Source organism: Macrobrachium rosenbergii, chromosome 15, assembly GCF_040412425.1.
Source record: "Macrobrachium rosenbergii isolate ZJJX-2024 chromosome 15, ASM4041242v1, whole genome shotgun sequence".
Taxonomy (NCBI): Eukaryota; Metazoa; Arthropoda; class Malacostraca; order Decapoda; family Palaemonidae; genus Macrobrachium; species Macrobrachium rosenbergii.
This window is the reverse complement of record NC_089755.1, coordinates 33159504-33176089: the sequence shown is the minus strand read 5'-3', so window position 1 is coordinate 33176089 and position 16586 is coordinate 33159504. Positions and strand designations below refer to the sequence as shown.

At 35.0% G+C, this 16586-nt stretch overlaps 1 protein-coding gene across 11 annotated transcripts in view; it reads right to left on the bottom strand.

The window, feature by feature from the left end:
- The window catches only part of Chd1 (chromodomain-helicase-DNA-binding protein 1), a 79754-nt gene extending 63361 nt beyond the window's left edge, over positions 1-16393 (bottom strand). For 10 of the 11 annotated variants that reach the window (XM_067117373.1, XM_067117383.1, XM_067117375.1 and 7 more), the window contains exons 1-3: positions 15934-16393; positions 744-880; positions 66-324 (exon numbers count right to left, since the gene is read on the bottom strand). In XM_067117373.1, the coding sequence (XP_066973474.1) occupies positions 66-324; positions 744-880; positions 15934-15942 (405 nt within the window). In that variant the 5' untranslated portion in view covers positions 15943-16393. The remainder of the gene's footprint in view (positions 1-65; positions 325-743; positions 881-15933) is intronic. The other variant, XM_067117376.1, reaches the window with a different exon arrangement.
- Positions 16394-16586: the final 193 nt, after the last annotated feature.

Sequence of the window (16586 nt, the reverse complement as noted above, 5' to 3'; positions counted from 1 at the left end):
ACTGTATTCATTTACCATATATTATTTACAGAACTATCTAAATCATAGAAATTATTGGGACTAACCGGTTTCACATCTTTTCCACTTTTTTTTGATTTTGCACGATCACTACTGCGGGAACTACTAGAGCGATTATGCTCATCTTCATATTCCTCTTCTTTATCATCGTCCTCATCATCATCATCATCATCATCTTCATCATCATTGTCTTCTCTCCCATCTTCGTCATCATCATCATCATCATCTGACTGCTTATTGTCACTATCAGAGTCAGAATTGTTGTCATTGTCTGAGGAATCAGATGAACTTCCAGAACCAGAGCCACTGAGGAAAATACAGGTATTAGACAAACTGCTCTTCAAAAATGGTGTTTCCAATATTACAGACATTCAAGTAGTCAATCAATGGACAGAAATTCTCATCTAAACACATTACAGTATTTCCTTAATTGTTAAATCACTTTTAAAAAGTCTGTAGTGATGTGCTAAAGATATTTTTCTTCTTGAAACCAACTTGAGTGATGAAAAATACAAGATACTGCTAACCTTACTATATCACAATAATTATCCAAGGTGGATGATCATAAAGTATGCTGAAAAATCCTTCAGAATATGGGGAAGATCACAATCATTCCCATACCTTGGTTATTAAAGTCACAGTCTTCACTGCTTGCAGACTTTTAGTGCATTTCCATGCAATTCCATATTGCACTCAAAAGAAAACTTGCTGATTAATGCACCTACCTCCCACTTCCAGAAGCTGAACCTGAGTCACTTCCAGAACCAGATTTGCTCTCGTCATTGTTTTCTGAATCATTGTCAGAGCCACTCCCTGATCCTGAGCGCTCATCTTCAGAGTCAGAGCCACTATCTTCAATATGCTGAAAGCACAAAAATCAGAACAAACATTAATTATGTTTTACTGATTGTTTATTAAGGAATTAGTTCCCGCCCATTGGCAAAATATATAAAAGAAAACTTGTCTGACCAGTTACCAAACCAGTATCATATTATACTCAAATTAGCATAACACATTCAACCTTCAGACTCTAAGGTGACTAAAAATAAGTGTCCAGAATCATCACTTCTAATCAATGTTTTTTACTTTTATGTTAGGAACTTGTTTTTGTTTAGGTAATTATCCCTATAGCCTGTCAAGGAGTTTTTTATTTAATTCAAGGCAACAAAGCAAGATTTCTGCAATGTTGCTTGATAGCTAAAAATTTGTGCCATAAGCAGAGTCAATTTACTTTATTATATTTCATCAGAAAAAAATTGCTTTCCCTAAAACTAAAGTAAGATTAACTTTATTACAAACCTGTTACTTCTTGCATCTTTTTGCTGATTACTTAATATTACCCAGACTAACATTCCCCAAGGGAAGGAGGGCAGCCCTTGGCAGGTGAGCAGTGCACTTACACCACCTAGTAAGCCCCAGCTGTTAACTGGGCTTATGATCTATTAACTATTACTTGAGGGTTTTATTTAAAAATGATTGCCTTTAGATAAAAATATGCCTGATAAAACTTAGGTGAAGATGATTTGAGCTATCACTCCCCAGACTGCAGAAATCGAGTCTACAACCAGACTGGTAACTGAACCAACAAACCATGTGGTCACCCCTGTAGGCCAGTTGTATGATGTCCACAGTCTCTGAACTGACAGTGCTGTAACAGGTTTCTATAGTTCTTTGGGTGAATGTTTTACTTACTCAAGAATATCAATTCACATGGTGTAAAAACCCACGCATTTTTTACGATGCAGAATCTGACAATATTAGAAGACTGTCACTTCAGGCGTCATAATGGATAAGGAGAGGGGAAGCATAATGGATAAGGAGAGGGGAAGTGTGAGGATAATCATGGCTGTTCTACCTGACTAAGAGTTCTTCCCAACACAGGAGATCATGTGCCTTGCTACTACTGCAAGCCTTAAAATACAAGAATCTCACCCTTCCCAAGATCCTGCCAATAAAATGTCATTTACAAGTACAGTAGAGAGAGAGAGAGAGAGAGAGAGAGAGAGAGAGAGAGAGAGAGAGAGAGAGAGAGAGAGAGAGAGAGAGAGAGAGAGAGAGAGAGAGAGAGACCCTTACCTCAGAGGAACTTGGTAAGGAGACAACTTTATTACAGTAAACAATTCCTGTGTACTGTATATACAACTTTACTGTAACTAAGAGCCTGTTGTCGCCACTAGCGACAAGATCAGTTTCCTGCTAATCGTATAACTGACTTAATTGTGCCACTTTTATATTTGTACTGCAACAGTTTGTTATTTTTATTACTTTTACAACATTATATTGTACTGTAACTTATTACAGTATAATGTTTTACTATAGTAGTGCTAAAATGTGCAAATGATATGTAGATAATTACAGTATTTAGCTTCTATTAGTAATTCATTTCAGAGTGATACCTTTCAAAGCATGGAAGAAAGTAAAGTAAAGCTTTTTCCATTATTCAGTTTGCAAATCTTTATTAGAAACCTTAAACTACTCTTGGCCGAAATTTTCATCTGGGAAAACCTCGCAAAAAAATCAAGCACAGACTTGGACTTTGGTGCTTGGCAAATCTACTTCCTCCTCTGTCATTTTCTCTGATTCGTGATCATCTCTGACAAAGCCTGGAGTCAAAAAATTACATACAGGACGTTTGCCTATAATTATAATATAATAAACATCGCCATATTCACTAATGTCACTATCAGAACTATCTGATAGCTCAGGTCTACTATCATTGTCTTTTCTATATAAAATCCACAGTACTACTTCATCATCGAAAGAAACCACCTCCCTTCTTGGCATTTTGATGGTTACTGAAAGCCTACCCTTTGTCCTGTGATTATCCTGTAAGTTGGAAATCAAATGTTGCCATTTGTCAATATAATACAGACAAAGGTTCCTTACAATGATGAGGGAAACACACTATCTATTCAAGTATTGCCTAACTAAAACCAAATGATTCATGACTGAGGGAATAAGTCCTACATCATGGATGAGACCTTTAATGACTCAAGAGATCTGTCCCATGCAGCTAAAGGCTTAATCTATTAATCTATCCTTGAACAGGCTGGTAGTGGTACTATTCACATGTGGAGAAATTCCCACAGTTAAATAGTGTTGAACCTTTATAACTCCAGTTTCCTTCTGTTGGATCTAATCAGATCATCTCATTTGATTTCTTCCCATTTTCTTCTACTTAATTCTATGAATAAATCTATATCCTCTGAGTGCTTAAAACTATTCTTCATTTTGAGAGCTAAAATGTTGAAAAATGTGACCTGAGTAAATTTGATGGAAAATTCTGGTACTAAATAATCATCACATTTCTGGAAAGCACTACAAATTGAGGTGTTCTTGCATCTATTTTAGGTAATCAAAACTAAGGCAGCAATTCCAGGTCATTTCTATCTATAGTTATCCAGTCTCCTTCACCTCTATGCAATGGTACCTATCCAATCTCCTTCACCTATCTGTGGCACCTATTCAGTCTCCATCTCTGGTACCTGTTCCCATCTCTCCAATCTATCTATGGTACCAATTCAGTTATTCTCTCTTCACCTATGGTCTCCAGTCTCCTTTACCTATGGTACCTGTTCCAATCTCCATCTATGGTACCTATTCAGTCTCCTTCATCTATGGTACCTATCAAATATCCTTTGTCTATGGTATAGGAACTCACTCAGAGAAAGGGTTGTTTTGGAAGGTGGGTGGAGCTGAGTAGTAGTTTCCCTGGCTGGGAGGAGCTAGGTAGGTGTCCGACTTGCTGAGGCTTGGTTTATTTTGTTAGGATTTTTTTTACGCTATTCCCATTTATATTGTTGAAAAAATCTGCCGGGATTTTGCAAACAAAATCTTCTCAAATCAGTTTAGATATCAGTGGAAATAACAGCAAACGAGTGTAATGATTTGCGTGCCAATTAATCAGTGATGTGGAAGGCTTACGCAATGGTTCTGATTTGAAATGACACTTATTTCCTTTGTTACATGTCCTTTATTGTTGGGGAGTATGCTGTGCATTGCACTTTTGATTAATTAGAATTCTGGAACTAAGATATTTGCATACTGTGAAGTAATTAAAAACTTGAGATTTTTTGAAGGGGACGCCCTTGGTGAAGCCAAGCAAAGCGTTGCTCGCCACTCATTTTCTAGCCACACTATAAACTAGACGTGTTCTAAGTGTCGTTTTTTTCCCCGGGCGGCCACCAGCTAAGATCGACCATGAGGCTTTAGGTAATTATAGCAATTGCAATCCAATTTAATCAATCCCCATCTCAACTATTGTGTTGAATTATAATGTGTTGCAAAGTACCACAGCATTTCTTCCCATTTTCTTCTACTTCATTGTTGATCCTGATGGCCAAAATTCTAGGCTCGACTGAGTGGCAATTTAAGTGAAATTATAGCAAACTTAACGTAATATTTCTGCCTTGATTCAGCTCCACGTGTTACAGAATTCATCCTTTGTCCCTTGATTCAGTTCATATGCTATCAAATTTAACATATGCTATCAAATTGGGCAACCCTTCAATGGAAAGAAGATGTGCAAATGCGATGGTGTAAGAAAAAAATTCTAAAAATTTTTCCTACCTTCCATGGGAAGTTGAAAGTGACTAACAACCTATTTTATCATAAAAATCAATTTTACACATGTTTTTCTAATAATTTACTTTATTTTGTAAAGACTAACAGATAAGAACTAAAATCATTAACAAATTCTGAGTGTTGTGTTGTAAAATATTTACTTAGATTTACTGAAATGGGGAGATGCAAACTTTTTGTGAGATACATTTTTCTAAAATTTCCTGACATACTATCATAAAAGAAATAAAACCAACAGCAATCAAGGCAAATAACTAAAAGACATACTGATCATTCCCCCTCCTGAAATCCCATGTCTCTCCTGTGCCGAGCTAAATAGTTGCCATAAGTCATTTATGGCCCACTGAAATCTATCAACATTTTCCCAATAAATTCATCCAAACCAAATGGTGCATAATATTAATACTCATATGAGGATTCCCATCCATCACTCACAACCTGTCCATTAAGGGTTAAAGTAACTATTCAGTAGCTGAAGCCTACATTGTTTCACTGTGAGGCAAAGGGCTAAGCATCTCGGTGCATATCCTCATCTGCAATTTTTGTGCTTTGTGATTACTTGCTTCATGACTTCATCGTCAGTAGATTTTGTAAACCCAGCTATAGCTTGGATTAATGTAAAGCCATTGTAAATTTGCATGATTTTTCCTATTAACATAGTATTAAATGGCTTGGGTGTGTTTTTTGTGTCAAAGTTTATTTTTGTAATAAAATTAGAAAATGTACTCGAGTTTGGTTTAACTACCACCCTGTAGTGCTGGTTTGAAGCCATAGTCAGTGAACTTCATATACTTGCCCAGAACAACGGGCATGAACCAGTATAAAAATCAAGAAAAATTCTTAACATACATTTTCACTGTACCTCCTCTTTTTTTATTTTTACAATCAAAAAGATAATGCAATCATACAGGCAGGGTATGCATATATGTATACGCTTGTCTAGCGACGACGATAACCAAATTTTCAACACCGATTCCCAGTTATCGGCGCCAATCCCCGGTTATCGGCGCTATCATAGCTGATTTTCGGTTATCGTCACGCTGTCAGGAATGGAACCCCGCTGATAACCGGGGACTGCCTGTACTGTATTTTTAGTGTTTGGGGCAAATGAAAAACACAGTATAGTCTACGATATTGCATGTCGCGTTCGAGAGAAATAGGGGTTTGCTTTTATTTTTTCTAAGTGTATTTATGAAGTTTATTTTGTTACAAATATGGAAAAATAAAGTATATACTGTAGATAATTTATTTTGCATAAAGTTTTCAATTTAAAGTGTGATGGTTATTGTCTATAAGCATATTTAGTGTTAACAGCTATGAAGTATTGACAAGGTTAGTTGAGGCGGGGTATGGAATTGCCCTTGCACACCTATAGATTTTTTTACTTGCTGTTACCTGGATTTTGCCATTATCCAACAGGGCCTTGGCTCTATTAATCCAGATAATTAAAGGATTTCTGTACATGGGTAAACAGGTAATGTACTGTGATTACTGACAAACAAAATTATATATCGCATTTTATTACTGGATATTAACTTGTAATAAAATAATCATGCATAACAAAAGAGAGGTAGCGGACACATACAATACTACAATTGTTCCCAGAAGTGCAACTCAACTGTAACTGGCAAGTGAACTGAACTTTGACAATGTAAATTTATTTAAAGAGCATATGACAAAAGTTTATATCATTTAAATGCAATGTGATTAATACATCTGTGTTAATCAGAAAATATGATGCATTACAGTACATATATTTACAGAATGTTTCAAATAATGACATACATCAGCCAAAGCTCTTGTGGCTTATGATGTGTTTCAGATGGTGTAAAAGATCTCATAAATTTTGTATGCCATACAAAACAGCAATACTGTATTGCTGTAACAATGTTTAATAAGACCTGCACGCACAAACAAAGATCTGAATGAAATATTAATTAAGACCTTTAATGCAGAGGTACCAAACCACAGTACAAAATGGTAGTTTCTTGTTCAAATATAAAATCAGCATGTGTGTAACTGCATGTATGTGTACATGTACACATATGCATCTTGTCAAGGTAAACAACAGTATTCACATGCTTTGTGTGTTTGCTTGCTTTTCTCTACCCTCTCTCAGTTAATTTATATATATATATATATATATATATATATATATATATATATATATATATATATATATATATATATATATATATATATACATACACACACATATATACATATATATATGAAGGATTTTTCAAGTCTGGCCCATGTAGGCAGTTTCAGCAATGCTCATGCTCAGAAGTAGAGAGAGAGAGAGAGAGAGAGAGAGAGAGATTCAGCATTAAATTTTTATATACATTTGATGTATACAGTATAGCCTACTGCAGTTTGGATTTATTTTTACTGTGAATCTGACCTGATAATGTACAGTGCTGCACTGTAATGTATACAGTAACATACTGCATCATCTTCCTTTCCGTGCACTTTGGTTTTTATGCAGTGTAATTCAGTATTTCTGTACAGTAGTGTAAAGTGTACACTGTGGCATTTCTATGCATATAAAGTACTGTACTCCCAATTTACATACATACATAATTTATATATATATATATATATATATATATATATATATATATATATATATATATATATATATATATATATATATATATGGTACCTTTGGTGTATTAATGCAGATAATTGGGATAATACTGTATTACTTAAAAGTTTAAGCATACCATTAGTTAACATTCATAACTATTAGATCTTATACACCGTAGTGCTCTGCAGCTTCTTGAAATTTAAGTTATACTGAAAACGTTAAAAATTCTAACAATTTCTTTTCCATGGATCTGCTTCCAATACCTGATATGCAGTGTTAACTGGAAGCTGGGCAATCACTAGAGTTATGTTTGAATGTGGGTGTTGTCCTGCATTCAAGGATTGAGTCACGCGAGTTATTATCAAATATCCATGATCATTTAAAAGACAGGATAATATTTCTTTAACATGGCATTCTTTTTGGCAAGAACACATTAATCCAAGTTGTCTTAACCAAGTTTAACTTTTACTTTTGATTCATTATTCCACAATGCCTGCCATTTACTGATGACGGCTTTAGAAACAATAACAAATTCCCAACCAGGAACAAGGAGCCTACTGTATACATAAGTGATCTAGCCATATTGACTGCAGCTGTAGCTGTTTTATCTCTATCTTCATTTCAGGCAATGCCTACTGTATATGTGCAGAGACCCCAACATATTTCAGCATTTATACTATACATTTTATGGAACAAAAACCAAATCATTTGAACAATTCTACTGATGAAACAGATGCATTATTAGATAATAAAAACTATTTTATTGCACTAAACAATATTGCAGCAAATCCTAAACCAGAGGAAAATTTGGATTCATCCAAATAGATTACATGGTGCAAGTCTACATCTCATGTGGTCTATTGCATGTTGCTTATAAAATTCAGGGAAAACAGTTTTTAGATAGCACATACAATGTGTACAGACACATTCTGTGCATAATCCAAGTAGGGAGGAATTCAGGTACTGGAGGAAGTTTTGTGTTTACAATTACTGATTCAAATTGTCAGTTACCTCTACTTGGGAACGGTGACTGAAAACTTCTTACTGGACAAATCACTTCACTGAATCTTTATTGCACTTCTTACAGTTAATTAGTCTTAACAAAAATAGGAGATATGTCGCTTTCAACTTGTATGGGTTTACAAGGAGATAGCTCTAACAATCTAGTGCAGGTTCTGATTCCTTTACAGTGGATTGGATCAAATCTTTTTAATGAAAGGTCAAATGTTGAGCCATATATCTGGCTTCCATAATCTAAGAGATAGAACAGTTGTTTTGTCTATTAATCACTGTTGATCTATCAGCTCCCAAAGTTCCTTGTGATAGTTTTCATCAGGGTTAAAGCATTCTTGCTTTTGGCCTAAGTATGCAATGTGCACTTGATACCTCATGTGTGCATCAAAGATAAAACCTCAGAACTTTATCATTTGAAAGACAGGTATCGGATTGTTTCTCATTTTTAGCTGTATCATCATAAATTTTCCACTCTTTTTTCTACAGAAAACTGGAAACCTAGTGGTGAGGTTTCTCTCTCTTCTTTCCTCTTAGACAGTATCTAGATAACGTTGGTCACGTTGAATGTTTATGCACTACACTATCACAAAATCATTCAATTCCACTTGGTGACTGGTTTATGAAGTTATTGTTGCAAGTAAGAATGGCATACTTATTAAAAAATATTTGAATGTGTATTTACCTAACTACTATATACAGTACTTGGAAGTGCAACCTGTGAGGATTTTCTTTTTTACAAATTAAAGTAGCTGACCTCCTATACCACTGATATGCAATGTCTTTAATATCATCATGTCTCCAAGCTGTATCGCGTCTTAATATATGGGAACACTTACTCGTCTATGTTCAAGACCTTCAGACATATGATCTTCTAAATGACAAAATGGACCAGGGGTTGATCTATTTTTCTGTGATTCATAGTGGGTTGGGGTGATTGTGAGGTCAAGCCTTCATGCATTTGTTTTAGATTAAAAGCCAGCCTTCTGCAGGCTCAGACTCTTGCTTTAGAGCAGCCCATTAATGACAAGCCTTAAATTTACTTTTTGCCTTTTCCATGACTCTTAAGCTGAAAATTTATTAAGGATAGCAGTCTATAATTTGATAGTGGAACTCAATATTTACCTAGTTTTGCTATTGGTATAATGATGGGTGGTCAGCAATCTTTTGGAAACCGATTTTCATCTATATCGTAAGAGAACTGCTGAATTATTACTAATATTCAAACTTTACTGACATAATTTTGACCTTGAGCTGAACTGTTACATGAAGAAAGGACAAAATTCTAGCTCTTTAATTACAAACCATACTGTATAAATCTTCAGTTGTTTCACAGTTTATACCTTATGATTCTGTTTCCCTTTTGTGTTCTCTTAAACATGGTTCATCATTTGGCTAAATATGTAACAAGTGTTTTTCCTTGTGATTTCTTTATCCATTACAGTATATACTCGAGCATATCCTGGTATCTTACATGTAATCCACTTTTTTTTTTTTTTTTAATTTCTACAAAATATCTTATACTGCCTCTTTTCTGAATTTTGCTGATAATTTAGTGTCTACTGGTTTTAACAGATATAGTAAATATATTGATAAATTATCTTTAGAATTTTGTTGACCCTGGAGCAGTTGGGCCTCAAAAGGTTCATGAATTTTCTTTTTAAATGATCTAGTTGATAACCAGTTTTATATTTTTGATGAATTATTTCTGATAATTCATCTGACCACCTTGGAGTTTTCTATTTACTATTACCTGGGGGAAAATTTTTGTATGTGCTTGTCCAGTATCTGCCTTGCAATTTATAATAAACCTGTTATTTTTTGTATGTTTTCGGAAAAGGTTATAAGATGAAAGTTTTGTATAAGAATCATATTTTCCCTGTCTGATTTACTGACATCACGATGTGGGATGGAATTATTACATGAGGCTTGTAGAAAAGTTGATTTGTCAAATTTAAACTGTCAAGCCAGGCACTGGGGCACTTTCAGCCATTCTGCACTTAAGACAGTGAAAAGAAAGAGTTAAGAGTGTTTGGGCAAATGGAGAGATCCAGAGAATGAAGTAAAGTATAAGGATCTACTGGTGGAATCAAGAGAAAATCCTGCTGTTGGCCTGTAATTCACCATGTGAGGTGCACTGACAACACTAACCTCCTATTGCCTGTAGATAAGTTACTTCTGGATCATAATTGTAGACGTATAAATCACCCAAAACATGTCACTCAAATTTATCAATTACTGACACTGAACACAGGGAGATGTACTAACAACTATGTACTTTAGGTGTCTGGAAAATGTAGAGATGGAGTATCTTCTTTACAAAAACAACAGAAGTTATTGGTATCAAATAGGTGTTTAACTTGTATATTATAATATCTGCATTTCAGCAACTTGAATCCCACATGGAGTTTGTGTACTGAAGTTGTCAAGAAACAATAATCACATATATTGATTATGGACAGATTGATTATATAAATTACCATGTGTTACATTTTTAAGTTTCTAGTTTATTCATTACTTGTGTTAATCTACTGATACAATAGTTTATATAGTAATTAAAATTATTTATAGTGTTTATTGACATTTGATTGAGTGTCCAGTTCCATCATGAGAAATTTAAGTCTGCAATGAGGTTGATGAGGGGCACTTAGTGACTTCTACTTCACCAATGTTAACTGGGGATTTGCAAAACTTCTCTGACATTCTTTAATCCTAATTTCCATCATTTTCTTTATTGTTTAATGTTGCCGAGGCCAACTTTTTTTTTTTTTTGTCTCAGATTCTGTTTAGCAGAGGCATTATAAAAATACTTTTGTTTGCTATTTTATCATTTTTATTTATATGTGGTTCCTTAATTTTTAAAAATCAGTATTAACTTCATACTGAAGGCTACTGAGAAGTTACACATACATTTTGTGATATTTTCCTTCTGGATTCCTGGTTTTTTAATCTCTTTCAAAGTTCTGACTAGTAGCCATTTTATTTCATACTTATAACAGGTATAAAAAGTTAAAAGCAAAGGCTACACTGTCAAAGTTCATAAGTGGGTAGGGAGAAAAAAAAAAAAAAAAAACAACCTCACATGAAGGATGAGCTACATCCAACTTATTCTTAGGCTAGTTGTTTCCCTTTGGCTGGTCAGAATATCCACCTTACATTAGCAAAAAAGGTGTTGTCAATATTACTTCCCTAAAACAATTCTTTGCATTTCAATAATTTACTTACATTTTTATTTTTTTTTTTCTAATGAATGATCTCTACTATTTCCTATTACCTTGTTACTAACTGAAATGAACAGCTTATTCGTTGAATGCTTGAGTTTCCAGTCAATGGCCCCAGTGGACTCGTTCCATATGAATAGGGTTCATGCTCTGAATACTAATAATGATAGTGCAAGCTCTAGCTATGTTGCTTTCATCAAGTCCTACTGGTTACACTTACTTTCGATCCACTCAGTGTCACAGCGTTTGGCTTTGGCTAGTTTACATATGTGACATTACAATCCATTAGTTTCTTATATGTAGTCCACTGTAAAGTAATACATAAGGCTATTTTTTTTTTTTTTTTTTCAGTATCAAAACCTGACTGCAGCATAGTATACAGAAATATTTTGCATCAACTTCTTTTACAATTCAAAAACCCTATTTTAAAATACTAAGACACATACCACGATGCATCATGCATGCTGATGTATTTCATAATTTGATCATTTGCATTCATATCGTAGGTCTATACCATACCATCTTAAAATGAATAAGCCTATGACTAGTGCAGCAGTCTTGCCTTTCTTATGTAAGGTTTAATACGGTTTTCTCATTTTAATCCTGCTTTGACCAAAATGCATTGCGTTCTTGCTAAAACTACAATTAAATTGTTGGAACTAAAGCAGTTCAACCTTACCCTTATTTTGTTGAGCAAGCTCGCTTGTCTCACTGGAAATCTTTATTTGTCCTATTTAACCATCTTATTTATCTTTGTGATTCTCACAAGTTGCAGCACGGATAGGAATACTAATAACAGATGGCTTGGTCAACTCTCTCTCTCCCTCTTGAAGATATCAGTGGATGTATAGTTTCCAAGAGTCAGCTGACCTGTCACTCCTACAAAGCTCTGCAAGTCCACCAGCAATTACTCAACCATGAAATGAGCAAATTTGCTTAACCTAGGGAAAATATGTTCTTGTTTTTTTTTTTTGTGGAAAAAAAAAATTGCACTGACAGTCACTCAGTTTTTATAAGCTTGAATGAATGACATGAATCATAGTTAATGACTTCACAACTGTATCAGTAATAAATGGATTACCTAATGAAAATATCCCACAAATTGTGGTAAACTTTCTCCAGGTATACCACTTCTTGTTTGCTTAATGTATAGAAGTATTCATCCATTTACTGATACTAGTTTTTCTTGGTGTGAATTCAAACATTCCAGGTGATACTTGAAGGAATCATGTGCATTGCTAAAGACCTGTCCACATGACAAGACTGTCTGGGAGACAGTCCATGGCAGACAAAATCTGTAAACAGAGTCTATTGTCCACAGTCAAAAGTCATAAGTTTGGGTGGAGGTGAGCAGTGCTGCAAACCTCATAACTAGAACAAAAACCGACTGTCACTCTTGTCTTATTAGCTCCTTGGATCCACTCATTGGGAGTTTGTGGACCGCATTAATTACTATTATCTTTGATTCAAAATCTATTCAGACTCCTGATGGCACTATTTTCGTGTGAATAATACAGTGAAAATGGTAAGAAGTCTCTTGGATTGATGAATTGAACTCTTACCTTCATTTATGCTAAGTAGAACTGAAAACTATTCAAAAACAACCTTGCAACCTCCACAACTGGTTCTACATTTCTCAAGTTCATATCATTACCAGTATTAGTAGCAGCAGTAATATTAGTGCAAAAAAAAAAAAAAAAAAAAAAAAAAAAAAAAATATAACTGAAAATGAAAGGAAAATGCTTAAGATCAAGGGCAATTACACAATTTCAGAGATGACCACATATAAAATAATAATCTGGCAAAGTCATCAAAAGGAACTAAATCATATCTCTCTCCCCTTTTACTGTGCATCACAAAAACATTTGACATCCGATCTTTTAAAGTGAAAATAATGATTATCATTAATCTCTCTCTCTCTCTCGATGACCACACATACAGATTAAACCACGTATTATATACAAAAGTAAACATTTAAAATATATGATTATATGCTCCAATGTATATTCAGTTGATTTCAATGTTAATCCCCTGTTCACTCTTTATTCTTGCAAATATTTTCAATTGTATTACTACTCAAGTAGTGTAAAAATTTTTTTTCATGCTCTTCATTGGTATTTGTTACACAAGTAGCCTGCCTGGCAGTTATGTAAGTTACTCACCCCACAGAAAGTTTGATGTCTTTGCACAAAGCACTTAACATACACTTTGGCCATGTGTAAGACTGAAGGGGTGAGTTGGGCAACGGGCAAATTTCTCGCTTTTGTTTGTGGACAAAGTCTGGTGTGTGGACAGGGCTTAAGAGGGTTATCAGCAATGTCCCTTACCAATTTGGACGTGGTGGGCAAGGTAGAGTTGGGACGAATTTCTAGATCTTTCTTTTAAGATTTATGGAACTCCAGTAGAGTTAAGACAAAGAGGGACAAGTGGATTTACAATATTCTAGGTTAAGCTGGGATGATAGGATTCATGTCGCCATTAGCACTGTAGCTTAGTTTAGGGTAGGATAAGTCAAGTTAGCCAAGATGAGGGCGCACAGTTGTGACTGGTCTTGCCACTTCTTCAGGCTGATTGACGACACTAACAATGGATTTCCCAGTATGCTTATCTTGTGGGTTGAGACTTTCAAAATTACTCCCTGATGGAGTTTTTTTTTTTTGAACCCATTTACATCTTGGTTCCCTTCATGGTTGGCCCCTGATTATTCTTTGTACATATACATACACATACAACAGAGATGGGGAAATCAAGTGTTTTGTACCACTGAATGTCAAGACTTTTGTAACAAATACCAATGAAGAATGAAAAAATCAAGACAAAAAACCAAGAATAAAGAGGAACAGTTAACATGGGTAAAAATACAACCAAATTATTTTGGTAATGTTCAAGTACTACAGATTTCTCATAGCAAATTTTCAAATTTCAAATAAAATTGCAGGTCATGAATAGTACATTCTCTCATACTAACTTTTAAAATTATTATATACATTAATTTTATCATTATGACATTTGGATTAATTTAAATTGTACTCTTACAATACTCATTACATTTGGTGCAACTATGAAAAAATCTTGTTCATTACAAGACCTCGATTAGCTTCTAAATTTTGGTCTTTGCCACTACGCTTCAAGCCTTGTTTAGGCAACATAATACGATACTGCTGACCTGCAATTTTCCACATGATGGGACTGGGTCAACAGGGCAATTCACCATATAGACTTACTTGAGGATCAACAAACTGTGACCAGCTTACTATGGTGGAAATTTTAAACAGCTTTTTCTTGATATAGTAAAATACTTAAAAAAAAAATACATATTCAGTATTTGACATTTTTTTAAATGACATTTGGATCCACTGGAGCTTTACTGACATGTTTTTTCTTGAGGCAAAAAGAAAACTGTAGAAAAAATAATTCTGAAGACGGTCTTGCTAACAAACGTAACAGGCTTGCCTACAGCAAGTTGTATTTCCACACCAAAGACAGTCTTCCTAACAATACATAACAGGCTTGCCTACAGCAAGTTATATTACCACACAACTTACAAAAGCCATTGTTCTGAGGAACATACTGCCAGATCTCTTCTGACAAGTTAAGGTTAGGTTATTTTGCACACCACTATACATAAATATATATAATCCACTACCCATAGTCTAGACCAATTACTAACAGGATACATTCACCTTACGCTAAGCTGGGCTACTAATTACGCTGCACTATGCCTTCATAAAGATATGCAAAGCCACAACTGAGCACTACATCACAGGCCTTAGGGTAAGACAGCAGAGCTGCAACTGCAATTTACATAAGTTGCCAAATTCACAGGCAATTAATGACACCTGCTTCCATCAGAATTGACCAAAGGTCACAAAACAAACTGAAGGACCTTGGCTACATTTACATGGCTTAAACAGAACATTTCCCCAGAATGGCTGAAACTGATCGGCTAAAGGGAATTTTTCCCAGAGGCAAATTATACATTCCCTTGGCCTAATTTCAAAATAAGACTCAATCCTTAACTAAACCCAACTATGTGATTGGTAGTCTACCTTAATCAATCAAAACGCCAGACCCCAATCCCAAATTCCTGTTTGGGGATTTAGGACCAATATTTAAAAAAAAGAGAAAAAATAGCAAAGTCTATTGGACATAGGCTATGCTACAACAACTGCTATAGGGTAATGTTCACTAAATACATAAACTGGGAATAAAATGATAAAATAGGATAGGCATCCACATGAATACAACATAATCTATAAGAAGCTTTTCGGAAGCATCACAGAGATGCTTCCCCTTTTCTCCTCACTGAAGAGGCTGGTAAAAAATTTAAAAATACAATAATTGATGATTAAGAAATCTTCCAAAATTAGGGTAGACAGTACCAGAGGTGAACAATGGCAAGGGACGAATAATAAAAAAATGTCAAATCGCCCATCGTATTGCATAACGGGTACTCGGAGAGGCTCCCCAAATGTAAACAAACCATCAGCTGATGTCAACATTGGCACTAACCTCTCTCATCTTGCACCGGCTTCACAGACGAAATCGTAGGATACGGTACGGCGAAATTTTTCTAAGATTCCAAGTTTTCGGTACAAAATCTCTTATATCACAACAAAATTGATGTGAGCAACACAAAAGTCTTATAAATGATGTCACAATTGAAGCCGATCGTATCACACTTGAGATTCTTTGGGGTTACGTGGCCCGCAAAGATGGCTGACGCTCGGCCATTTTGGCGACCCAGCCTTTCATGAGTCGTAGCTCTGCGGATTCCACTTTTTTTCACATTTCTGATAAAATGCACGCATTTTTCACACGCCACGACGATCTACATGCACTAAACAATAGGCTGATCTCCTTTGCAGGCGCGAACGAGGGCAGATGCCTAGGAAATATCACGATATTAGATAGAGTGCAACAGCTGTGTAAGAGATGTCTGTCAAGCCGTATTCCTACCAGTACCCACAATGCTCAGCGCTGTGACGTAGTTCCCGCAACTACTTTAAAATAACAACATTGGAAAACCCTTATAAAAGACTTACAAGATTTTTTCCAATATAAATAATGAGTTAGTAGCTTTACAACACTACTTTCAAGAAGTATAGACTAAAAATTGGTTTGTTTTGACAAATAATTATAAAAGAACCTTTACCCTAGTTAAA